The 27,767-nt window shown below is 42.2% G+C and overlaps 1 protein-coding gene across 1 annotated transcript in view; it reads right to left on the bottom strand.

The window, feature by feature from the left end:
* MAP3K15 (mitogen-activated protein kinase kinase kinase 15) overlaps window positions 1-24,441 on the bottom strand; it is a 95,401-nt gene extending 70,960 nt beyond the window's left edge. The window contains exon 1 of the mRNA XM_075175277.1: window positions 23,916-24,441. Coding sequence (XP_075031378.1) covers window positions 23,916-24,246 — 331 coding nt within the window. The 5' untranslated portion in view covers window positions 24,247-24,441. The remainder of the gene's footprint in view (window positions 1-23,915) is intronic.
* Between the last annotated feature and the right edge of the window lie 3,326 nt (window positions 24,442-27,767).

Here is a 27,767-nt window from a genome sequence, read left to right as displayed (position 1 = left end):
GTTTGTCTGTTTCTCAGGAAAACAAAAGGACTGTTGTAAAGTGGCAATTTCAGGCACATGTTGTTTTACCAAAAACAGGGCAACACCTCTAATTTGTGTTCTCAGACTGAGCTTTTGCTTTTGCATTTGCCTTTTACTCAGTTATGGCTTTAATCTTACCTTCATCTACCACAGGTTTTATGTTACAAAATGTTCTATTGGTGCGAAAGGTGTACCACACACCAAAATGTGTCAATTTTGCTCCTCCCACCTAGCAAAATGGAAGGCAAGGAAAAAAAGCCTAACAATTGGGGCTCTTACAAAAGCCAACATTACCAGAACAGCAAACATGAGGGGGAAAGTCAGACATTTCTTTTGCACTTCTTTCTTCCTGTGTGTCAAATTTTGCTCTGGAAAGCAGTTTCACGTCCTTCCCCATGAAGTCATTCTGCTCTGTGAATGTGAATACTGAGTGCTGAAGAAGTAATTTTAACTATGTATTAGCTGAGTCAAAGAAGCATTCTTGGCTAAGGAAAGTCAACGTTAAATAACTTTCCTGAAAGGACCAGGCAAATCCAGAGCCCTGCTGTTGCTAGGAAACTACAAAATTTTAATTTTCAGATGAGCCTTTCCACTCACTATATGGTAGCATTATTAACTGCAACAATTAGGACGATTGCTTTGCTCCACTTAACACACGAACACACTAAAGCTGGCAGTGCTCCACCTCCAGAGACAAATCTGGGAACAGCTGTGTTAAGCAAAGTGGTCCGACTGGCACTTCACAGGCCAGATCCAGCTGACCCATTGCTTTTGTTTGGAAAGCAGGCACATCCACATAGAGGAGGAGGAGGAGGAGGAAGAGTTGACATCCAAGTCTGTTTCTAACCACAGCATTTGGGTGCACGCTAGAGAGTCCTTTCATGTGGCCCAGCAAGGCATCTCCTTCCTACACACCTAAGAAGTCTGGAGCACTCAAACTCAAGCCTCTCAGCTCCCAAGACAAAAAGCTGCAATACAGCAGTTTTTAAACTACCAGAATGGTTAGAACTTACCAAGCAAAGCTGTAGCCTGGATTACACTCCAAAAGTGGAGATAAGGAAGCTGGTACACTTGTTTTTCATGTATAGATCACAAAAGTGCCTCACACGGCTTCTATTCAAACCACTGGGAGAACCCCCAGCAGCCTGAAATGGCAGAGGAACAGGCACTTTTTGGATAGCCATCCTGCAGGTGGTGAAATGCGAAGTTCAAAGAAGCAGCCAGCAGAATAATCCAGTGTGGAAGAAACAGAGGCACAGGTAGCTGGAGTGAAACCAGTAATGAATGCAACCAGCACAGCAATATCTACACAGAGCCTGAAAGCATTTTAATGTAGGTAAGGAATACAAAAACCATATTTATTTTAAATATTTACTTTAGTCATAACCAGAAAGAAACTTCTTGTTTGTGAGATCAGTTCTCACCTGTAACCTTTTGTCCTTTCGATTTCAAATACTGGCCTTTGGCAACAACATTTGAAAATTTTAGTTTTAGGCTATCATAGTAACATAAGACATTATAACATTTGCTGGCAATTCCCACCCAGCAAAATCAATCCTCAGGCTACAGTAGAAATCAGACAACCATTCAAAACAACAGCACAAGGACAACATTGAGGGGCCAATGCTCATCTCTGGCTTTCTTAATTCTATACGAGTACCTATTTCATACAACAAACTCCACAACAGGGTTACATTCAGATCCAAACATTACAGCCACTAACCATGTTAGCACCGTGGTGTTACTTTACAGTTGTACTCAGATATCACATCTTTCATCTGTCCTCTGGTACACAGAACACACATTAAAAATAGAACAAGAACATATTTTTCATGCTCCAGTGGCATTTATTGCAATTCAGGAGAAACTAGTATCTAAAACTATTCATTCTTCTAAACTATGAAAAAGTATTTGTGCTGTATTTATAAATGATACATATACCTTAATATCAAAATAACCATGTGTTCAAAAAACTAAATCACTCAAGAAACTGCACTTCAGTTAAAAGGAACAAAACAAATTACAGCAGCTGAGCAACACTGCCAGTTCTAGGGGTTGATCTGTAACCTGAGTTCTCATTTATTCTTGTTTTGGGGTTTCCTTATTCATTAGATACATCATCTGAAGCTTTCAATTCTTTCCCCCACAATTGCATATTAGGAACTTTTTTGTTAAATGGAAGCAAGGATTCTTCCAAAAACCTTGGATACCAAAAGCAAAAGCTTTAATAAACATTTCAGATGTTTCTTAAATATAAATTCACAGTAAAACTAAGTTTTAAACAAGCCAAGGCACTACATTAAAATAAGAACGCAGTTCTACTGATCCAGAAAAACAAAAATTGTGTCATGAGCATGCCTGTGCTTATTATGTCTTTATTTCATCTTTAAAGAGAGTCTCTCAGACTCTGCCAAACAGAATACAACTAAGCACCCACAAGAAGTGGTGGGAAGAAAAGTAATGCAGTTAATGCATTTAAGTAATGCAGTTAATACAGTTAATAGGGCATCCAAACTTAGAAGGCATTTTTAATGCTTTTACACAAGTATGAAGGAGAAAATATTGTATGATTGGAATAGCGAAACATCCGAAAATAACCTGTCATTCAGAAGAGAGAAGAAAACTTTATTATTTTTTGTACAGTTGGCAGTTTAGGGAATGAAGGAAACAAAGAACTTATCCTCAAATAACTTTTCTTGCAATCCTGAATTGCAGAAGCTAGGAAATACAGAATTCACTGTAAACAGTGTATGCCTAAGCTTAGAAGTTGCTTAACGTTTTCCATGACAAAGCTTTGCTTTCAGTCCTTTTTAACTTTGCAAGTCTTTGCTTCAGGTTGATTTTTTTTTCTTTATAAAAGATTTAATTAAAAACAACCCAGCCATTTCTGAGACTGTGTTGGAGAACTTATTTTTTCTGGCCAATGTTAAACATCCTCTCATGCCAAATTAAGAACCCTTAGTGCTTCCAAGCACCAAAACAGAAATTCATCAGACAAGTCAGGCTGTCTGGAAGTACTCTTGCTAATCTCATGAAACACTGCTCGTTCCAAAGCTAAGATTTCAGCAGTGAGTTGGTCAGAATCACAAGGGAGATGTTTGGTCTCAGATGAGCCAGGCCTCACTCACTTCATTGTCAATGCAGAGAGAGGAAAAGCACTTTTAGAGCACCATTCGTGTGATCTGTCAGAAGTCTACTTTAGGATGAGATGAATTGTAGCCCAGAAGTGCCCGTTTCTCTCTACTAACTATGAAGGGAGTCAAAGCCAACTGCAGATATCCAACCTGATGGTGTTCAGTGCTGTGAACCCCCTCCACAGAGCCTTGCAGCTCTGCTTTGAAGAATTTCATTAACCATTAGGGCATTTCAGTCAAGAATGATATCATCTCAGAAGATATTTCCCTGCAGATGTTCCCACCAGCTGACCAATGAATTGGTGGCCAACGGAGGACTACAGCTCTTTCTCATCAGTACTATACCTGCAGTCACTCTGCCTGTGCAAAAGAAAAGGAAGGATTGTCACAATTCAAACCCTCAGCTAAGATTTCCAAAGGAGTCTCTGAAACACCTAACTCTTGCTTGAGTTTTCCATAAATTGGGAGCTCATTTGTGAACCCCAGCTTATGACGTTGTTCGCTTTGGCACTTAAAAAATATGATTATACAACTGTGTGGATGAGAGTTCTTTAAGAGGTGTTTTTGTATGTACTATCTCAGCCCAGAGTCTTTTCTGCTACTCATATAATCTTATTGTTTAGTTACATTGAAGCATTGACTATAACTTCCTAGCCAATGGATGAAGTTTATACTCAAGTTAAATTCTCAGTAAAGTTACCTTTAAGCCAAATATAAGCATCACCTTTCTTATGGCAATGACATTCATACTAAAGCTAGTAACAGACTTTACCTTTTTTTTTTTTTTTTTCATATCATAGTTTGTGAGGTCCTGGGACCAACATAGCCTCAAGTCTGAGGGAGCTAACTCACAGTGGTGTGAGAGATCACAGTAAAAAAAAAAGGACATCCGCACACACTGTCACTGGAAACTCACCCAGTACACATCCCTTTGCACAGTCACCCTTCCTTGAGGAAGGACTGTAAAAATTTACCCACTTCGGGACCACAGTCAAAGTCACAGATCTTTAGTTACCAACAACAATCATATCAGATGAGTCCTGCCGAGGTCTGCACTCTGCTAATAAATGAATTCTGAAAGTTGTGACATGCACAAGAGATCAATATTTATACCATTTCTTTGTAAATTACAGCCTTCAAGCTCCTGAGTTAGAAACTGAGACAGAGATCTTATCACTTGGATCTTAGCCATTTGAGCAATTTCATGGCTCAGGCAGATGAATGCTTATGCCTGCCTGCAACTCCTACCTCTTTCCCATGACCCATGGTCTCTCCTTCTCTCTCTTCCCATTCTATCCTCCCCTTATCCCTCAATCTACATTTAACTTGATAATTTCTGCCTAACTTAGTGCTAGCACAGCAGCAGATAGAAGCTCTGTCACTGCAGCTTATCAGTCCTGTGAGTGGTATCAGCTACCAGCTTCCCGCTAGTCTCCTGGAAAAGCACTTTAAAAAACTGTTAGACTTTATAACAATTGAAAGAAATAAAGGTTAAAAACTTAATTTCATGAAAACTCACTTTTTACATATCATATAATAAACCACAGTTGCATCTGTAACTAAAAAAATCAGATTCTGTAAGCAGTAGAAAAGACTCTGGGCTGAGATAGTACACACACAAACACCTCTTAAATAAGTCATCCACACTGTTGTATAATCATATTTCTTGAGTGCCAAAACAAAGTACTTAAATTCACAGTGGCTGTTATTTAAACATTGTTAAGCATCCACCCAACGGAAGTAAAAAGAAAAAAAAAAAGGCAAATTAAAACAATTTGCTATTGCAGGTTGACATCCATTATTTGACCATGTATAATGTAAAAAGCAAGAACTATTAATCACCGCAAGTTTCAGGAAAAACAAGCCTTCCTTTAAAAAACCAATATATAGTGTGAAATACTCTATACTCACTACCTAATTATTGTAAAATATGCTGAAGAATCTTAACATTCCAAGAAACTTCTTTTAAACACCACAGCTCATAGCAGACAAACGACTGTGGGATATGTGGTGAACAAAGCACTTCCCATCTGCCTCAATGGCTGCAGAAGATGAGCAGGCACACCATGGCAGAGGCTGACAAGATTGCAGGAAGAGAACGGGCAGTATCATGGCTTACGCAGCTGAATGCTTGCCTGTGTAACTGAATTCCATCCCTGCTTCTTTCTACCCCACAGCTGCTGCGTGATGCTAGCCTAGTCACATAAACTGAGATTTCAGAGATGGACTTGGTGACCATACAGTTATTAAGATTCTGATTTTCGGGGGAGGAGGAAATAATCAAAATACCCCACTGGAACACAAAAAGTGGCTTTGAAAAACAGAGCCCTCATTTTAAAGGTAGTTTGTAACAAACCCAATGCCTTTAGAGAGAAAAAAATTCCTAATATTTTACCTAAGCTATTCCCTTCTATCATCCAGTTGAACCTTGGCATGAGCGACAACTCAGTCTCTGATTTAGCATCTGTAGTCTTCCATCTGCAAAACAGCTAAGCATCTACAGAGCAATCAATATGCCTGAATCCTACCTCAAAAGAGAGAGATATTTGCAATTCCCATGTGCTCATTCAATCTTTATACCCAAATGAGTGCTAACGAAGCAGCATTCAAAACTTCTCAAAGAGTATTTAAATAAACTACATTTGTTTCCCTTTTTGTTATTCACAGATATTAGGCAAATGAAGATTCCAGAAGTCACTCTGGAATTCTCACTTTTTCCCAAATTCATTATCACTGATTGAAAAAGGCTTCCAAATCTACGTATCCAGGACACTACAAAAATACTTAGCCATCACAGATGATCTGAGAAAGACACCTGTTCAATAATTTTCCTTGTTTATATACTCTTAGTATATTAAAAATGTTGACATAGGTGCTAGACAGCCATGATGAGTAGATGTCTCCCATCATACATACTTTTCACTATGCCAGATCATTAAGGATAACATTATTTCCTAAAATTTCTCTGCAAGCCAAAGAGCCTACTAATTCTAAGAATCTGTCGTTTCTCTGTCCTATTTAACAGCAGAGAAGAAAAGAAACAGTGGAGTAAATTAAAAACAGGCGCTTCACACTTGCCTGCTGCACTAGCAGACTGCCAAGTGTCACATGAGAATATTTCCACTGCGATGTTTACTAGAGCTGAGCTAGCCAATTGAGAGAGCATACAGAAAAAACACCCCAACCCTGAACCTAATTTGAACCTTGCCTGTAGTGCGGGGGGAAAAATGAGAAAGGTGAACTTTCTTCAACTTTTCCTACACCTCTGCACTTCCTACACTGAGTCATAAAGGCAATGAAAGGGAATGAAGTATCAAAAAAAAAAAAAAAAAAAGAGATCACTTATGGGATAATGTGGCCTAAGTGAAATTAAGAAGAGTATGAAATTCAGCAAGAAAGGCTGTCCCTTCCTCCCCAACTCCAGGCAAATCAATTTCTAGGCCAAGGAGGTTTAGATAAGCTCCAAACTTTTGGACATATATCCAAACTAAACCACTTGAGAGTCACCCATCATTTAATGTTGAATACCTTGGCTAGGGACCAAAAAAACCTGCCAAATCTGCACATCTCCAACAGGTCACACACTGGCCAACAACATATATCAAAAACATTTGAAAAAATAGAATTATGCTCAGCTTTATCTTCTGCCCAAAGAAATGTAAGAGATAAGAAAAGTAATCAAAATAAAAGGCACTACAATGGAAAGAAAAAAGATTTCGGTACACTAAAGTTCATAAGTCTGGGTTAAGCTAAGACCTTTATTCTTTTCTTTAAGAACTAACAATATAGCATACGAAGATAAATGAGACTTTCCTACTCTGAATATCTTATTTTTCCCAAATATTTATTTTAAAAACAAACATCAAGAGACCTCTCCATCATTAGCACTGGGAACTTGTACGTACGAAACTAAGGTATCCCACCTCATAACTAGATTACAGATTTCCTCTTTATGTTGATAGACTCCCAGTCTGTCATTTAGGACCCACATAAAAGCACAATAAATATGCACAGAGAAAATGTTAATTGAGGAAAGGCAGTACTATTAAAGTGCAAATGAAAATAAAGTTTACATAAAGCCACAGCATCCTCTGTGAGCCAAGAGAGTTGCACTCACATATGGATAGAGTTCTTGCTTTAATATTCTGGATGTTGGGCAGATGTGGATTCAATCTGCTATTTTTAACTTTCCTGTAAACAGTATAAGCTTTATGTGCCAGCCTGAAAGACTGCATGCGCTACTGAAAAAAAATCCTTATGTACCACTGAACACTGTAATTTCAAAAATGGGCAACATTCATTAAAAAATGAGAAAAATCTATTTCAGGACACTAAGTAGTGATCAATAAAATCTAGCATTTCAGTAGAAGCTGGCCTTTCCAAAGCAAGTCACAACCATTATCTACCTAATTTTTAATTATCCTATAAAACCAGTATACATTATTACTTCCAGCACGTAGATAGGGAATATTAAGCATGAACGCAGCTTGTTTGTTATCACAGTGGATCCATTCTAGATTTCCCTACTTCAACTAAGATTATAACTAAAAGTAAGGTACCCAAAGCTAATCACCATAGGATCTCTCTAGACTCAGAAGAATATTAGTACTTCCAAATTGTGATTCATCAGATACAATGAATCACATGAAATTGTGATTTTACAACAAGCCTTTAAACATGGTCTCCAGCATTTATTAAATGTAGTGTAGGATGGTTCCCCGCAAAATATACACACATACGAAGTTGTCACAAAATGATTCCCAGCACGGATGCTGACAATATCTCGGTTTAAGTATTCGATGGTATATTTTTTTCTCTTTTTAATAAATTCCAAGAAAGATTAGCTTTTTCCTTGTAAATTTAACTCTACAATTACTGTTTTGAGGCTGATTTCTTGCAACATTCCATTTATGACACAGCTGAATCCACAGCTGAAGTTTTTACACTGCTGTTCAAATCAGCAGTCTATGAGTACTTTCTTTGTCCAAAGTCCCAAACAGCCTTCATGAAATCTCTGGCACTTCTTGATGGAGCATCCTTTTCTTCTGATTTTGGGGAAAGACCATAGTCAGATTTGGGGATGATCAGCAAAGAAGAATAAAAAGAAAACTAAAAAAAAAAAAAAAGGTTGCAGAAGCAGTGAGCATCTCTATTCATGTGCTAGTTTTTCTACTAAGTAAATTTTCCCCTTTGAAGATTTCTGAATTCTATGTATTGCACCTTCTGTAGAGAGGATGGGTCCCATGCCATATCACTAAAACTGACTGCTTTACCCCAGGTTCTTCCATATTCACCCTAGGACCACTTCCCTGCATTGCCCCAGTGATCACAATGTAGTGTATTATAGTTCACAGATCAGAATTCAGCAGTGAAATAAACCCTAACGTTTGCTATGTTAGTCACTTCGAAAATTAATTTACAACTTTAAACTGTCAGAAAAAGCCAACTGCAAATGATTAGAAGAACTTACAGGCCTATGCCTGTAAGTAAAGCTTGAGCCAGGGAGCAGGGAAAACACTGAATTTTATATCACTGGAGTCTGCGTGCTGGTTTTACAAGCACAGTTTCAGATGCAATGAAGAAAAAAGAAATACATGGATTATTGCAGTAAAGTTCTTAGATGGCAAGCAGTTTCTAAGAAAATATTTGGGAAATTTGTGTTATCAGGTCATCCAAACACTGTACAGAGTCCTGCGGCATTTTGATGCACATGGGCTCTGTACCTTCAGCATATATCTTCCTGACAGTTCTGATATTGCCTGATTTCACTTGACCGAACTAGCCTTCATTCAAAGATTAAGTTCTCATAATCACAGCAATGGTAATAACTGTGACAGACTGTATGTAAAAAATCAGCACCACTGGGATGCTGTTTGGTAACTGAGTACATCTCATGATTATCTTATTGCCAACCTCAAAGATACTAAAGAGAACAGAACGTAGTTCCCTGCATTATGCTGCTTCCAAAGAAAGGATGTTACTAGTCACATTCGCTGAATTCTGCTGGAGAATACCTGGAGTCAGTGCTCTGACAGACTGTCATGTAGTTAGGGACCAAGCCAGAATACTGGGTCTGTGCTTTTGCAGTACAATTCTTATTTGTGGGCAGGCCAGCCACAAGGCTGCCTCCACACGATTAGAACCATTCTTTTTACTGTGTTCTGGACTGCAGTATGACTATGAGACACCCAGGCTACCAGATGATGTCAAATGCTGTTGAAAGTGGGCATTTACTTTTTTTTTCCTTTGGAATGAGAGTTTGGCTGCTGCTTAGCTGGAATTAAGTATTAAGCTTGCAAGACAAGACTAAATCAGCATATTTTTCAAAGGATTTGTTAAAAGTGTTCAGGCAGGTGTGACAACAGGGAGTATTTTCATGAAGAGTAGCATATGCACCAGAAGGAGGAAAGGATACATTTGACACATTGCAGCATTCATTTTTCATGAATCCTTAAAGCTTTATGAGCTTTGATGAAACACAAGTCAAAATTAGGGTTGAGCAACTACCATAGTCAGATCTGATAGAATAGCAACTGCCACCTCTTTCAGGGACTATAAGGTGGAAGCTCAAATTTGAAGTCATATTGAAGGAAAAGATCAACAGTACATTGCTAATCTGCACCCTGTGAATGTGTCATGGTGGGAGTATGCAAGAAACATTAGATTTAAGATCTTAAATTCTGAATACTCATCTTTAAAATTGTCCAAAATACCCAAAGTTAAAGAAATTAACTTGCTATTCTTCTCAGAAGTTGTATTATATCTTCTCAGAGGCAATCATTAGTGCAAAACAAGGAATCTGAAGAGGCATTAAGGGGAAGAAGGAAAAGAAAAAAAAAAATCAAACATTCTTTTGTGCCTTGATTGCAAGCCAGAAAGTCAAGGCAGTTTCTGGTTTTCCAAAAACTATATGAAGACTTACCTAGTTTTGTTCTGTAATTATTATAATAAGCAAAAAGGTAAGTTTATCAACTCCAAAACTTAATTACCATGAAAACAAAAAAATCCATCTCAACCATTTTCAGACTTCCTTTCATTCTGATTCGGATACTTTCTTTACCTGACAACAACCCCTAATTTGTCAGTTATTTAAGGACCATGAACAACATCAGTAGGAACAGGCACAATGTCTGGCTTTGAGCTTGGTAATCATGTCCTTTTCTCAAATTCGATTTAAAAAGACTGAAGCATGTCAAGCATCCATTTACAAAGAAAATATCTGAAACAAATAACTCAGTTCCACGAAAGACAGAGATGATGCTGATAAAAGTGGACAGTTTCTCTGTTGAACAGGATTGTGCACACAGAAGCTCTGCTAAGTAAGGAAGCCTGGTGCCAAGCAGTAACACCATTGTAAACATTAGCTTTTCTCCTGCAAATTTTTATTATTGACTAAGATTAGAGCAGCAGAGATGACTGTTCTAGCACTGTTGGAAAGCAACACACAGACAGAATACAGCCTTGTACTGTTTTCATTTACCAATTCCCAATTCCAGTTTCATCTTGTCACCCTCAGAGCAAAGACAAAACTAACAAGAAATCTCTCCCCTCAACACACACACAAATTAGCAGAATTTAAAAAAAAAATTTAAAAAATCTTTTTTCTTTCTTCAACTGTTGTGAATGAAAGGCAGCAACAGGAGAGTTAATGCAGTGTCTCACCTGAGTGAAATTATTATGGGCAGATATTTTTCTGCGTTAGACAAAACCTGCAGCCTTTCTGTGATTGCTAAGGCAAAGACACTTGATTCAATACAATTTCTTCTGGCTGAGCTAGCTGCTAAATACTTGTAACAAATTTAAAGGGGGAAGGAGAGGGGATAGCAATGAAGTGGCAAATAAGTCACTATCCCTATGACTTAGCTATGACGTAGCTATGACTTAGTCGCCATCACGGAAACATGGTGGGATGAGTCGCACGATTGGAGTGCTGCAATGGATGGCTATAAGCTCTTCAGAAGGGACAGGCAAGGAAGGAGGGGCGGTGGAGTAGCCCTGTATGTTAGGGAATGCTTCGACTGTCTAGAGCTCGATGGTAGTGATGACGAGGTCGAGTGCTTGTGGGTAAGGATGAGGGGGAAGGCCAACAAGGCAGATATCCTGCTGGGAGTCTGTTATAGACCACCTAGCCAGGACGAGGAGGCAGATGAAATATTCTACCAGAGGCTGGCAGGAGTCTCCCAGTCGCTAGCCCTTGTTCTCGTGGGGGACTTCAACTTTCCGGATGTCTGCTGGAAATACCACACGGCAGAGAGGAAACAGTCGAGGAGGTTCCTGGAGTGTATGGAGGATAACTTCCTGACGCAGCTGGTAAGCGAGCCCACCAGGGGAGATGCCTCGCTTGACCTGCTGTTCACAAACAGAGAAGGGCTGGTGGGAGATGTGGTGGTCGGAGGCCGGCTTGGGCTTAGCGACCATGAAATGGTAGAATTTTCGATACTTGGTGAAGTAAAGAGGGGGGCCAGCAAAACTGCTACCATGGACTTCCGGCGGGCGGACTTTGGCCTGCTCAGGACATTGGTCGAGAGGGTCCCTTGGGAGACAGTCCTGAAGGGCAAAGGGGTCCAGGAAGGCTGGATGCTCTTCAAGAAGGAAGTCTTAAAGGCGCAGGAGCGGGCTGTCCCCATGTGCCGCAAGAAGAACGGGCGGGGAAGGCGACCAGCCTGGCTGAACGGGGAGCTCTGGCTGGGACTCAGGGAAAAAAGGAGAGTTTATCACTTGTGGAGGAAGGGTCAGGCAACTCAGGAAGAGTACAGGGATCGCGTTAGGTCGTGCAGAGAGGAAATTAGAAAGGCAAAAGCCCAGCTAGAACTCAACCTGGCCACTGTCGTGAGAGACAACAAAAAATGCTTTTATAAGTATGTTAATGACAAAAGGAGAGCCAAGGAGAATCTCCATCCTCTATTGGATGCGGGGGGGAATGTTGCCACCAAGGACAAGGATAAGGCTGAGGTACTCAACGCCTTCTTTGCCTCAGTCTTTAGTAGTCAGAGTGGTTATCCTCAGGGTACTCAGCCCCCTGAGCTGGAAGACATGGACGACGAGCAGGATAAACCCCCCATAATTCAAGAGGATGAAGTTAATGACCTGCTATGCCACCTGGACGTTCACAAGTCTATGGGGCCGGATGGGATCCACCCGAGGGTACTGAGGGAGCTGGCAGAGGAGCTTGCCGAGCTGCTCTCCATCATTTACCAGCAGTCCTGGTTAACTAGGGAGGTCCCGGACGACTGGAGGCTCGCCAATGTGACTCCCATCTACAAGAAGGGCCGGAAGGAGGATCCGGGGAACTACAGACCGGTCAGCCTGACCTCGGTGCCGGGGAAGATCATGGAGCGGTTGGTTTTGAGGGTGCTCACGAGCCATGTCCGGGACAACCAGGGGATCAGGCCCAGCCAGCACGGGTTCATGGAAGGCAGGTCCTGCTTGACCAACCTGATCTCCTTCTATGACCAGGTGACCCGCCTAGTGGATGAGGGAAAGGCAGTGGATGTGGTCTACCTGGACTTCAGTAAAGCCTTTGACACTGTCTCCCACGGCATTCTCCTAGAGAAGCTGGCGGCTCACGGCCTAGACAGGTACACTCTTCGCTGGGTAAAAAACTGGCTGGACGGCCGAGCCCAGAGAGTTGTGGTGAACGGAGTTAAATCCAGTTGGTGGCCGGTCACGAGCGGTGTTCCCCAGGGCTCAGTTTTGGGGCCGGTCCTGTTCAATATCTTTATCAACGATCTGGACAAGGGGATCGAGTGCTCCCTCAGTAAGTTTGCAGACGACACCAAGTTGGGCGGGAGTGTTGATCTGCTCGAGGGTAGGAAGGCTCTACAGAGGGACCTGGACAGGCTGGATCGATGGGCCAAGGCCAACTGTGTGAGATTCAACAAGGCCAAGTGCCGGGTCCTGCACTTCGGCCACAACAACCCCAGGCAACGCTACAGGCTTGGGGAAGAGTGGCTGGAAAGCTGCCCAGAGGAAAAGGACCTGGGGGTGCTGATTGACAGCCAGCTGAACGTGAGCCGGCAGTGTGCCCAGGTGGCCAAGAAGGCCAACGGCATCCTGGCCTGTATTAGAAATAGTGTGGCCAGCAGGAGTAGGGAGGTGATCGTGCCCCTGTACTCGGCACTGGTGAGGCCGCACCTCGAATACTGTGTTCAGTTTTGGGCCCCTCACTACAAGAAGGACATGGAGGTGCTGGAGCGTGTCCAGAGGAGGGCAACGAAGCTGGTGAAGGGCCTGGAGCACAAGCCTTATGAGGAGCGGCTGAGGGAACTGGGGTTGTTTAGCCTGGAGAAGAGGAGGTTGAGGGGAGACCTCATCGCGCTCTACAACTACCTGAAAGGAGGTTGTAGCGAGGTGGGTGTTGGTCTCTTCTGCCAAGTAACTAGCGATAGGACGAGAGGAAATGGCCTCAAGTTGCGCCAAGGGAGGTTTAGATTGGACTTTAGGAGAAATTTCTTTACTGAAAGAGTGATCAGGCCTTGGAACAGGCTGCCCAGGGAAGTGGTGGAGTCACCATCCCTGGAGGTATTTAAAAGACGTGTAGATGAGGCCCTTAGGGACATGGTGTAGTGGGCATGGTGGTGTTGGGTTGACGGTTGGACACGATGATCTTAGAGGTCTTTTCCAACCTGTATGATTCTATGATTCTATGATTCTATCCCAAGTGTAAACAAAGTAACCCCCCTGTTATTTTCCCTGCAATCAGTTTCATGAATTTATAACTCTGTTTTTGACAGGCCTGGAGGCAATGGAGTACCACAATTCATGGAAAGCACTGCTGACGCCAGTAGGAAACTAAGGAATTTTAAGGAAAGCTCATTATCATGCTGATTTACATGGGAGTTTGTTTGTTTGTTTCCCAGAACTAATGCATTTTGGGCTTAGACTTCAAAAGCTTTAGATATTACATGAACATTTCTCAAATTCTTGAGAGGCCAATGACCAACCAGTGGTTGAGCTACAGTTCTGTGCATGAAGGCACGTTTTCCTAAACGGGAGAAGAAAAAACATGAACACAGAGAGTCTAGACATTTCCTTCCATAACTTGATACAAAATGAAACAAAAAATATTATATTGAGTGAAACAGGGTTAAAAAGCACTCTAAGACGATTCTATTTACAACTACCCTTTGTTTCTTACTTTAAAGAGATATGGAAGAATTTTTAAATATAATTTAAGCATAAAAGCAGGATATACTACAGTAGACACAACTATATGCGAACAAGTTCAGCTATGATAAACTAGAGTACTTCCCTTAATACTGGATTTAGCTGTTCCATCCCACACCAGCAGAAAGCTTGGGATGTAGTCGTAACAGTGTCATTAGTGTTTTGAATTTGTGCCTGTCATCAGGGCCTGCTTCAGTCAATGAAAGATCATGCTTATGAAGGCTGGGACCACATACTTTCAATGTAATAAAAGCTGGGGTACATTTTTTAAAGTTGTGAATCCTATTTGGCTTTGAGTCCCAGGGCATAACAGTTGTTGAACTACTGACTTAGACCAAAGTTTAAATGCTCAGAAGCTTTACCAGAGAATATCTGAAAAGTTTCCGTTCTACCGCCTTGAACACCACAGCAGAATCATTTACCTTGCCAGGCTGAATATTATGACGGACAAAAAAAGCAAGCACAGTTTATCATGACTCAGTGACCCAATACTTTTAAGTGTCAGAATTCATGTCGCAGCTTTGGGTCCCTCCTTGAAGACTACAGTGATGCAGCTTTTGCTCCTGGCAGGCCTCTACAGCCACCCCAACCTCCCAGGAAAAGGTGAAGGTACTTGCAGCACTCCTGAGAGAAAGAAGACAGGCTAGGTGAAATCATACTGTGGGACACATTTGGCCCATCAGCTGCCAGCTGAATCACACCGACCTCAGCAGAGACCAGAGCTATGCTGTTAATGTGCCAGGGAGCAAGATAAAGCAACAGCTGCGCTCCCTCTCTTGGCTCAGCCTCAGGCACCCACATTCTGTTCAAAGGTAGCCTGAGGCTAAAGTAATTCACATCCGTGCTGAAGTGCCAGGCAAACAGAGCCTACCATGTTCACAAATTTCACCTGCAAGTGGCAAACCACGTTGAGGTCCTCCTAAGAAAGACCCTACACCTATCTTGACTGCCTGATTTCAGCCACGTAACATCACTGCAGCGTGAAAAGAGGCAGCACGTAGGCCAAGCAACCACCACTGGGGCTGCTCCTCCTCCACGTGTGTCGAAATAACAGCATGCCCTGAGTATCAGTTGAACACAGGTTTGCAGCCAGTGCGGACAGCCAGCGAGTTGGCGCGTGAGGCCATCTTATAAGCAGAATATAGAGGAAGCCAAAAAGTTCTGGAGTTCTCACCCGAGTTCTGCACCAGCTCCTTACACATCAGAAGAGCTTTACCTCAAGCTTCTACGTCTGCAAACCAGGAACATTAGTTACTTTTTAACTAGGGAGTACATCAACATTTGTTAACATGCAAGTGTAATTTGACGACTCAAAAAGCAATGTATGAGTACACTGATAAAAGCAGGACATGACTGCAGAATATAAAATGAGCTACTGTATATCTATCATAATTTGTCTGTTTTATGGGAGGACAGAAATTAAAGCAATGTAATTAGCCCACATAAGCAAATATTACCTTTTTTTTTAAAAAAAAAACTTAATTTTGTGATCTCAGGTCTTAGAGAAACAATTCTTAAACCTATGAAGAATATGCTACACAGAGCACAGCAAGACTGAACAAGCATGCAATCACTGCAAAGGAGATGAGTGGCCAGGAACCAGGCTCCCACATAAGCAGCCTCATATGCCTACCCAGGTTGATTCAGGCCTGTCAGTCTCATGTACAACTTCTTTTTAGGAGCTCTCTGATGTCGCTGAAAGCCAACTTGAAATGCAACAAGGCAGAACCAGAGATCTGCTTGCCAACACCTCATGGTCAAACGGCACAGCAGATTCCTTCAGAGTGACTTAGCAACTATATTGAAAAATATGTTTGTATATCATTCTTAAACAAAACAAAACAAAACAACAAAGTGACCTTTAGAATTCGCTGACTGGTATGCATAGCCAGCATGTTTTTTTTTCCTCCTATCAGTAATCAAAACAACATTTACTTATATAAAGAATTTCAGAAAATGCTGCAGAAAAGTTTCATTTCCTAAAAAACATTTAAGCAATATTTAAAAAACAAAACCAAAAACACCTTAACTGCAGTGTTTCCAAGGGCTGTAAGTGTGACAATAATTGGGCTTCAGATCAAAGGCAGCTCAAGATAGATGCAGTCATTCATCTCTTCAGAATAACCCTTGATGTTCAAATTTTCTAAATAATTTGTAATGGCTGTAATGGTGTAAAAGCTTCTCTCTAAGTAAGTCTATTTAGTGAGAATCATAGAATCATAGAATCATAGAATCATACAGGTTGGAAAAGACCTCTAAGATCATCGTGTCCAACCGTCAACCCAACACCACCATGCCCACTACACCATGTCCCTAAGGGCCTCATCTACACGTCTTTTAAATACCTCCAGGGATGGTGACTCCACCACTTCCCTGGGCAGCCTGTGCCAAGGCCTGACCACTCTTTCAGTAAAGAAATTTCTCCTAAAGTCCAATCTAAACCTCCCTTGGCGCAACTTGAGGCCATTTCCTCTCGTCCTATCGCTAGTTACTTGGCAGAAGAGACCAACACCCACCTCGCTACAACCTCCTTTCAGGTAGTTGTAGAGCGCGATGAGGTCTCCCCTCAGCCTCCTCTTCTCCAGGCTAAACAACCCCAGTGAAAAATATTACTTGCAGAGTAAATGAAAACAAATCAGAAACACACACAATTTGTATTATATTCAGGCAGAAGATTCCTTCTTAGCTGATTCAACACCTAGAAATCATCTGATGTGTTCCTAGCTACAAAACCCAGCGACACAGGATTCACAATCAGATTCCGGGAAGCCTTCTCAGATTTAATATTTAAGCTCAGGAGGAGAGAAAGACAAGCAGAGAAAATGGACAGTTGTAGGTTGGGTTGTTTTTTGGTTTTGTTATTGTTTTTTTTCATGCAAGTAAGTTTCATGCAGAGGAAAGAACAGGAAAAAAGAACTGTATTGCTGGTTTTTTTTTCCTTTATCCAAAAGTTATGGCACAGAAATAAGTCACTTCACACAGACAGTGCATGCACATGTACATAATCTCACCTTCAAACAATGAAAGAAGTCCACATTTGCATGGTTAGCACCAGATTTTAAGAGACGCAAACAACTCCATTCAAAGATTCGTTAAAAGGTTAAACTCATTAAACTCATACTGGGTTCGGATTGTCGGTATTTCTTTCCATATGACCCATCACAACTAAAAAGAGATGTTACTCCAAAAAGAGAAGTAATAAAACAGAATCTCTCTCCATCAGAGAATCAAGGTATATTTCTTCTTTTTGTTTTTAACATCTTCATCATTCTCTGAATACAGCTCTGATCTTGCATTTGGCCCATGGCAATATACCAAAGTTAAGTTAATGAATTCCACCTAATCTATTTACAGTTATTCATTTGCATAACCTATGTATGGTTATTTATTTGCATGTTTCTAAGCTTGTTCAACTGACATTAAAGGAGCTACTTCATAGAATACATGCAAGTTGAACCAAGTGAAGCCTTTCACGTTACACACAGAAAAAGTAACAGGGTTGATACAAAGCCATTTTTCACAGGTGACACTCTCCACTGTTGAGTGAAAGCATCCAAATCTCTGAACGCAAATAAGCATTTCTGCAAGAAGACTTAATGTTGGAAATTGACTCCAACTAATATCATTAAAGCAAAATACACCTCTTGAATGTAATGCATGTGTCACAGCACCTGAGATGTATCATAACATACTAACATATAGACTTGATGGACTGCATCAGGCTTGTTACTGTCATTTAAAACTCACATCATGCACTTGGATATAAAAGGATTACAATACTGGTATATTACAGGGTCTTGCTATCAGAATACTTAGTTCGATGGCACAATGCAGAGCTTTGCTGGAGACACCTGCAATTGCTCTAGATGTGCAGTACCATGCAGAGATAAAAGATCAGGTCCCGATAGCTCTGCTATTGTATTAAGGCAGCACAATATCCAATCTAGTCAGCCCTAGCCTCTCAGCCACCACCTTCCCGTTCTGAAGATGGTTGGTTTGCTTCTCTTCACATTTCTGTATTCTGTGGTATATACGTCTCTTGAGATTTAAAGCAAATACACCCCTAGCCATTGAGCCAGCTGCAGGGGAAAAGAAATGAAAGAAAAAATATTAAGTATTCCTCAGAAAAACAGCAAACCCTGCCCGATGAGGTAAGCATTAGAGAGCTAACCCTTAACCCCTTCCCCACTGTTCACTGTCACGCCCAGGGGCAAAGATAAATTGTAGCAGGAAGGTTTGTCGAAGTTTATTTAAGAAGTTATTGCCCTCAGCTGTCATTCTCACCTTCCTGTCAGAGATTAAATCCCTGCGGCAGAGTCAGCAAGACAAGCATGTGCCTCCAGCTCAGCTACACTAGTTACTATGCTATATATTAGCTTAAACTAGTGACGAATGTTTACCATACCCTGACATACTAGCCTTTGGGCTGAAGAAGTCGAAGCGTCCCTGCCAATTCTGAAGTGGGGACACTGGTCTTCAGAAGGCTTCAGGGCAGGCAACTGGGTACAGGCAACAATGACTCTTTCAGTGGCTGTCAGAGCCTGAAAATTAGGATCCAGAACATATATTTCCTCCTTCCCCTTTCATGGTGTAACATGAAGAAAAAGAGTTTCAGGGACAAGAAATTAGGGTTATGTTAAGAGTGGTTCAACTGCGGTACAGAAGTAAGGAGGACCCATGTTTCAGTCTCTGTCTGGGCCCCCTCCCAAGTCTAACATTGGCTTTGAGTGAAGATGAGGCTGCAGAGACAGATATCACACAATGCGTCTTGGGGCTGCCTTATCATGCAGGATGTTGGTTAGAGAAGTTCATATGTAGCAAAACAACAGAAACAGACTTCAAAATATTCCATTATACTCTCAAATGACATAGTTTCCTGGATTGTCAGAGAAATACTCATTTTTCTCAGGCAAACTTTATTCCTCAGTACTCCCATCTCTCTCTAGATGTCTTCCTTTCAGTTGACTTTAATCCTGCTGACTTCAGTGACTGCAGTCATCTCTAAATGCTGTGGTCAAATGGTCGAAGAAATATTCCAAGCCTCAAAACAGATTGCTGTACATCCCTCATGAAGTAAAAGGATGATCAGCTACAGAAACAGGATTTCACAGAATCAAAATGGAAACATCGAAGACTCATACAAGTGTAGAGGCCACTCCTTCACTTAAGACTGTAGCCAAACACTGTGGCACCATCATGTTTGCTTTCTTAGTACATCCAGAACAGAAAGATCCTTTGCAGCTATAGTGACAGCACAGAGGCTGAATCACTCTATCTGTAACATCACTAACCAAGCCATGCTCACTTTTTCACCATGTCCCTTAAGCTGTTTATGAATGCACTACAGTGCCTGTAGTTTGATTTTCTGCATGGGATAATTCTGAAGAAATTTAAAAATCCTCAGTTAGCTCCTAGGCTCACTGTTCCTGTGTAAAATTGCTTTTATTTTGTGCAAAAAAGCTTCACACTAATGCCTGGTATCTGTGGCTTTCAGTGTAAAAATATTGCCTTTCTTCCCAGAGATACAGTCAATGAATGCAAGCATCCTTGTTGCTTCTCTATTAGGTAGATACCATCACCCACTTCTGCATAACATAAATAACTTTGTTGACAGCTTGTTTCTAGCACAGACTGAGCAAAGACCTCATCTTTCTGTTATCAAGCCCCTATTTCAGAATTTGTTGTAAGTTTGCTCTCGCAAGTGCTGTAGTTCCCCTTTAGCAAAGCATCTTAGAAAGTTTAGCGATTTCTTAAGATCAGCGTCATTCTGCATTACCTGCTGGTCTGCAACAACTAACTTAAGGCATAAGTCACACTTCCGTTCATGATAAGATTTCAAATGATGGGAAGTCAGTAATGAGTACACTCAAGGAGAAAAGAGACATCATACTCTTATTATGGAATATAGGTGGTTTTGCGGCACTCTTCTCAGTGGTTTACTGAAAAATCATCTACTAGAAAATCTGCCTGCAGACAGGAAAAAGAGGTTCCTGTTGATCTTTTTCTTTCCACTCTGTCCTTAAAGTTTGCTGGTTTTATCATCAAAGGTACCCATTCCAAGAATCATTATATTATAGATTCATAGTAAATAGGATAGATAAGCTTGCTTGGTGGGGGGGTGTCTTATGACTTTAAGTAAATGGCTACAATTTCAAGGAGAGTGGGGGAAAAGGGATAATGGCTAGCACTTTAACAAAGACCCTGTCATTACTTTCACAATGAAATGGACCTCACTGCTCAGTCTTTAAGCATTAGTAGATACTCACTGGTTAAGGTTCCAACCAGTAAACCAAGAGATGGCTACAGGCAAGCATCTTTTAGAGAACTCCCACTCTCATAACAGAGCAGGAGGAACTGCTTCTCAAGGTTCTGCCCATGGTGTACAGAAAGTAAATATACATTATAATCGATATCTTCAGTATGGGAAACATCTGCTCGATATCTTAACACAGGCAGTAATAAAACTTCTTTAGATTTTTTTTTTTTAAAGTAAACACACAGCAATTTCCTAACACAGAAAGTTCATCATGAGCCATAGGATTGCTCATATTAAAACTCATTCTTAACATTGCTCTTTGTAAAGAACTGAATAGATGCCAACAGTCCCAATCAAACACATATGCTGGAAAAAGAATATGGCAACAATTAATTGGATCTATAAAATACAGAAATTAAAAATGATTGATTTTTCAAAGATTAAAGAAATTGCAGGGTAGCGGATTAAGAATGTTGCATGTAAATGAACAATTATCAGATTCAGCATTTTTGGATAATAGGTTGGTATGTATTCAAAAACACGAGGCGAGGAAAACCGACCGATAAATAACACAGAGCAAGAAAACAAGAAGGGTGTAACAAAAGTTCTCAGGAAACAATGACAGATCATTGTATATAAAATGAGAACTGAAAAAGAAGAGGTAGCACTTTAAAATCCACGGTAATGAAAATCCAATACAAAATTTAGGTCCGCTGCTAGCTGATACCAGAAAGATAAAAGAAAAAAAAAAAAAAAAAGGGAAAATAAAAGGGAAAAAAAAAGGAAAAAAAAACCAATAAAGTAAAAAGTGTAATGGATACTTTTTGTCCCTTTGCAGAACAAAGCAAGAAGATGCAATTACTCCATATGACACTGTTAAAGGAACGAAAAATTTCCACATCTCTAGCATCCTACATCTTCCTAGTAGGAGGAGGAAATGAAGCAGCAAGTACTAAGATAAAGACACTTCATCTCAATGTGCCAGCATAATTTTAGAAGTTTAAATTTTAGAACTTTAAAGGTTCTGACTGAGGATTTCTCTGAACATCAATTTAGGCATACCATAGGAATTGGGAAAACTCCAAAGGATAGGGCAAATGTCAGTACAGCTTGACTATTTTAAAAAAAGATACAAGGGAACTACAGAGATGTTCAGTTAAAAAAGAGACAGTAACTGCAGCAATGCAAGAACAAAAAAGCTATTAAAAATGTTGATACTGAAGAGCTACTTATTAAAATATTAAAATAACAGAAAAGCAAAATAAATACCCTATTAAAATGATTGTTTATACTTAACAGCATTTTTTTTTAATTAAGGATGCTTGCGTTTTCAGTTGCAATTAATGGCAGTTAATTTGGGACCCCTGACAATGAATTAATGCTAAAATACTACTAACACATTCAGCACGGTTTTCAAAAAAGTATATACAGACAAATAAATACCTCTGCTTTTTGACAGCTTGCAGGTCTGGTTGATAAAGGTGACTCATGCTAATACACTTGAGTTTCTCTTAATGCAGCTAACTAACTATTAAAGGATACTTTGACCAAAAATTTTGCCAAATAAAGGCATATGTTACACAGATTAAAAAGTTGTCCCCCTGGCTGATCTCAAAATGTTGCTACTGGAAAGAAATCCACACAAGGACTATTTTGAACAGTCTCCTTTGAAACAATTCCTGGTTCAGGAGTACTCAATTAGTTTTTAATGGACACTAAAATTACATGAAGTATTTGCTGACTAAACCTGAACATAAGAGTGTTGCTGGAGTATCCAGTAACAAGGCACTTTACTATTACAAAGTGATAGTAATCACTGATAAAATAATCTTGGTCCTACAAGATGACTTGAATGCAAAAGTCTGCAAAGATAGGCCACATTCCCAGACAAGAGACAACCACTTCAGAATGCAGCAACTTAAGAAAACATTTTAAATAACTGTCTCAAGCTCTCAGTACAATGCAGAGCAGGTGTGTGCATAATACATTAATAGGACTATTAGTAGAAACAGAGAAATAATATTGCATTGATGAGACTATCAGTACACTATTACGCTTACCTTCAGAAGGACTACAAAAATACTGGAGATACACAAAGAAATTGCTAGTTCATGGTTGTGTATTACGACACACAAAGAATATATTTATTACACACTTGTCAACCTTCCCAGAAGAGATGTAACAAAATCCCCTGAGTGGGAAGTTAAAAAACAACAATAACAAAGGATGTGAGGTTCCTCAGTATTTGGGTGACTTATCAGGGGATGAAATGGACTCATCATCATATGAGAATTTAAAATAAGACTAAAGTTTTAAGAAGTATTCTTTAACACATCTCATGAGCAAAACAAAGTTCTTCTTGTGAAAGACGGACACCAACATGGACTTAACAGTACTTTCCCTCTTTGGACTCTTTGGAGACTGTGAATCCCTCAGTTTCCTGATGCCTGCTTATAAGGAGATGAGAAAAATTATGTCTGTGTGTCTGCAACATGTCCATACTCACCTTGATTAGTTTTAATAATACCTATTGACTCAGGGGCTTCCTCTGCTTGCTCAAAAAGCTCACAATTCTCTGCCATACTGCCCAACCAGCCAGGTGTTTTTTGAGTGGAGAAGGGACAGCAGCTTTCTTTTGAACCATCAGACACCAGTCACCAGCTGGAGCCTGGACAGAGCGGGCAATACTCACAAGTCCTCTTCCTCAGGGCACAGTTCTACACTCCCTTGTTCAGAGCAATGCCGGATCACTCTGTTCCTGGCCCCATGCAAGCCAATTTCACTGTCCAGGTCTGGAGTTAGAGCGGTGAACATGAATTGTCTGGCCAAGCCAGATCAGAGGCTTCTGGCTGGCTTGTCTTCATGCTATGTCTCGCTCTAAACTCCTAACCAGGCTGGGAGCTGGAAGAGGGTTCTTAGCAAAACACACTAGCATGAGTTTTGCTACTCCTTAGGGCTCAGTTGGTACCGTAGAATCCAGTCCTGCTGGGGCAACACATTGTGGTGACTGAAAGAGCTAGTTTAAGGGCTTGAATTTTTTCTCACATGTCCTCTTCCTCTTCCATGTGCAGGATGCTCCTGAAGACCAGGCTCTTGCTCCCCTCACACAAGGTTCCCCTCACAGCTTTCTTCCTGTCTCCACACCCCTCCTCTCAAGACCCCCCTCACAGTCTCACATTTGCCCCGTGCCCCCTCTTCTCTGGCCTCTCCGACACCACCTCTACCGAGCCTTCCCCAGCTTGGCCGGCCGTGACCCCACACACCCCGGGAAGGTGGCACCGGGCAGAGGCAAGCCTGAGCCCCCGCCCCGCGGCCCCGCCTCAGCCCAGCCTGCTCACCCGCGTCGTAGAAGGCGTCCAGCACCGCCGTCTCCCCGAAGTCCAGCTCCCCGAAGTTGACCGTGCCGAGCTGGGCCCCCTCGGCCTCGCAGGCCCGCAGCAGGCACTGCCGCGCCCCGGCCTCGGGGCTCCGCGCCCCGGCTCCCCCCTTGGGGGGGTCGTTCAGCACGTACACGGCCCGCAGGCAGCGCGGCCGCGGAGCTGCCGCGCCGACCTCCGCCGCCTCCCCACCGCCCGCCGCCGCCTCAGCCGGGCCAGCGGCTGGCAGCTCCGGCTCCGCGCAGGGGTGCGCTGGCTCCGCTGCCGCGCTGCCGCCCGCGGGGCTCTCCATAGCGGCGTCGAGGGCTGAGGGGAGCCCGTGGCTGCCGGCAGGTGCTCAGGCGGGGCCGCGCCCCATCGCAAACAGTTGAGCAAACTCCGGCGGCGCAGGAGCCCTTCCGCGCGCACTTCTCCCCTCGCCTCCGCGGCTGGGCGCTGCGGCCGGGCGGCACGGCTCCCCGGCGGGCGGGCACGGGGACGAGGTGGGGCGAGGTGAAGGCGGCCGGCGCGGAGCGGAGCTCGGCACCGCCCTCCCCGGACGGGACAGCCCGGGGGAGCCCCGATGGCACAGCCGGGCAGCGCCGCCGTGCCTTCCCCGGACAAACGCCCCGTTTCCCTCCGCGACCAAAGCGGTGCTGAGAGGGAGGTAGCACCGCCGGGGCGATCGCGCCTCGTTTATTGCTTCCCTTCCCCGCCCCTCGCCGTGTAAGTACCTCCGCGCACCGCCCGCTACTGTTATTGCTGTGGCTGCTGTTACTATTTTACACAGTGGCACCGTACGCCCCGCTCGGGTTCCTCCGAGGGTCACAGGGGTTAGGTTAAGGCGAGCGGCCTGCAGCGAGGAACCCGCGCGTCGGGCTGTTATCGCCCCCCTTCCCCCGGGCTGCCGTGAGGGGCCTTTCCCTTGCCCCGCGCGCGCGGCCGTTGGGAGCCGTTTACCCGCCGCCTGCCGTGAGGAGCCGGCTCAGCCCCGGCTGGGCTTCCCGCCGCCGCCCCCAAAGGGCTGCCTGCTCCCGAGCCGCGCAAGCAGGGGAGCCCCTCATAACCCGGGGGTCTGTCCGCTGTTGCCATCTTAGATCCGCCCTGTTTCTTAAGAAGCAAAGGCAACTGCTACTGCTTTTTTTTTCCTTCGGCTCGCCTATCATGGCTTTTTCCCCACTGGTTCTTCTTTCTGTTACTGTTCAAACGACTTCGACCACAGACAAACTGTATCAGACACTTGGATAACAGTTCATCCTTCAATTCCTTCTCTTTTCTTTAAAATTTCCCACGGTCATGGTAAAATCAGCTCCTAGAAACTCTGTGGCAACTCTTGGCCTCTTTATAAGAACAAAATTCAATTTGAGCATCCCGTTTACTGACACATTTTTCTTATTAGCTGAACTGACGACAGCAGCCTCAGGTTTGGCACTGCTGTTGGGCGAGTGGCTGACTTACGCAGCGAGAGAAAATGGAAGGCAGGCCGCATGTGGATCACTTTGTATCTCGGCCTTGTGCCACAGCTGTCAAAAGGACACCGATACACCCTACGAAGACCATGGCCCACCAGTGATCGAAGGAACAGTGGAAAACGGCAGTCCTCAAGCAAATTTGTATTCAAAGTAGTAAAACTGTCTGGAAAGCTTTCTCATCTAATTTTTTCACTCACTGTGACAGAAGAGGTTTTAAACAAACAGCGTCTTCACCTTCTGGTGCAGCGTGGCTCCTTGTGGCTATCGGAGGTTAATATTTTTACCATGTGCTGTAATACAACAAAAGCAACAACCAAGGACTTACAGCACGGTATTTTCCTCTTTAGATGTCTTGCACCATGGTTTGGTGACCGTAGTAAGAACTGCAGTAGACAGTCTTTCTGAGAAACACTCCAACATAAGGATAGCATAGCACCATGCAATGTTCATGTTTGCCTAGTGGCTTGTAAAGATTTTAGAAAGAATGTGGAGAAATAATTTAAGAGGGAGACCTGTTTCTCATTTTGGAGCGTTTGGGGCAAATAAACTGTTGGATTTGGTCCACAGGTTGGGGTGTGTGTGCTTTTTTGACAAAAGCACTAGTACATGAGACTTTGGAGGAATGATACACCACAGCCACCAGAGATCCCACTCATTCCCAGCAGTTTTCCTCTTTAGGCAAGAGCAAGCCTTTTTATATGACAACTCTAACTCTATTAGCCTTGATCCAGTAATGCACCAATTAGCTGATGTAACAGCAGAAAAATCTAAACCTGCATTTAGAAGATACTCAGCATGCACATTGAAGCCTCTGTCCAACAAAAAGCACATACATTTATGATCCTCCCCATTACAAATCCTATTTTGTATTTTTTGCATTATTAGAAAGTTTGGGTTCAACAGCTGGTAGTAAAACTTGAAATGAAAAAAACAGTACTGGCAAAGTTAAGGGATTATTTGCACAGGAAAGCATTTATCTTAAGAATATTCTTAGGCTTTCAGCAACTAATTTGCAAAAACAAGTTGCAATTTAATGGGTTCAGAACAACAGATGCATGGTGGTGTGGTGCTTTCTGTAATCTTGAAAATTGTTGAAGAGTTAATTCAGAACAAATATGTAGGCTGGAATTGCTCAGTGGGATGCCACTGAGACATAATAAATAAGTCTTTTCTGCCTTCTAGAGATTATAAAAATCTAGTTTGTTGTAGATCTAAGACGTGTCTTTGGGTTTTATTTTGCAGATTTTAACAGTTGGTACCGTTTTAAATTGCTTGCTGAGAGGTCTGTCTCTTGGTCTTGAAACACAGTGACAATCTCTTTTAGTAGATACTTTATGTGAATATAATTAAGAAAAGGATATTTTCCCCTTTTCTTAATTATATCCACTCGTCTTCCAAACAGTATCTTCACCATTCCTTGGGCATTTTTCCTAACAAGCCAAGCCGCCACGTTCTGAATATCCATTTTCAGTAGTTTAACCTGGTGCAATTTGTTCAGAGTTCACAGGCTTTTTTTTAATCTAGAAACAAGGAATATTTTTAAAGGAAGAAGATTCCTTTTATACACTACAGTAAAGTCTTCAGAAACTGTGGTTCAGTGCTGGTATGCCTGACATTTCCACTGAGCAACAGTATCTTCAGATTTTGCAAGTCACCTGAGTGAGAATAAATGGGAGATTCAGGTTTTGGGATATTTGAACTGATTCTGTGCAAACCGAAAAATGTTAAATCTAGAAGAAAAAAGGTAAGTCATGCAATGCTTTTTCCTCTTTTGGAAACGTGGTCCAGCAACGAGGTTATAAAAAGAGCCACTTTGCCCCCAGAGTTGCGTCTTCAAATGTCCAGGCCAGAAGTGAACATGCAGCTTGCATACACCTTTCCAAGACCTTTTGCCTTTGCACAGAACCCAGCCTAACAAAACCAAGCACAAACCCTGGAAGCCAACGTTTGCTCTTAAACAATAACGTAAAGATGATGCGACGGTTTTCTCAGGCAGAGCTTTGCACCTATCAAATCCACTTAGTGCAGAATGTTAATTACCACTTAGACACCAGGAGCAATATGTTCACTGCAATTCACAAAGACAGCAAGTGCTCCAAAGAAATAAATGTCCTTGAAACTGCCTTTTTTTTTTTCCTTTCCATTTTGCAAATCCCTGAGCAGCAGTTGTTTCTCTAGACATAACTGGGCTAATGGGGAGCGAGTCCTTCCTTTTTTTTCCCAGGGCTACACACTTACAGTTCAAACTGTAAAGCTGAGCTGTAAATTTATATAAAGTTTGACTCCACAGGCAGACATGCCGCCTTTTCCCCTGATGCATACCTTAGCTACAGCATACCTTAGCTTCCCTTTTTTTAAAGAA

Source organism: Calonectris borealis, chromosome 1 (assembly GCF_964195595.1).
Source record: "Calonectris borealis chromosome 1, bCalBor7.hap1.2, whole genome shotgun sequence".
Taxonomy (NCBI): Eukaryota; Metazoa; Chordata; class Aves; order Procellariiformes; family Procellariidae; genus Calonectris; species Calonectris borealis.
The sequence above is the reverse complement of the archived record's forward strand: the minus strand, read 5'-3'. Positions and strand labels throughout refer to the sequence as shown.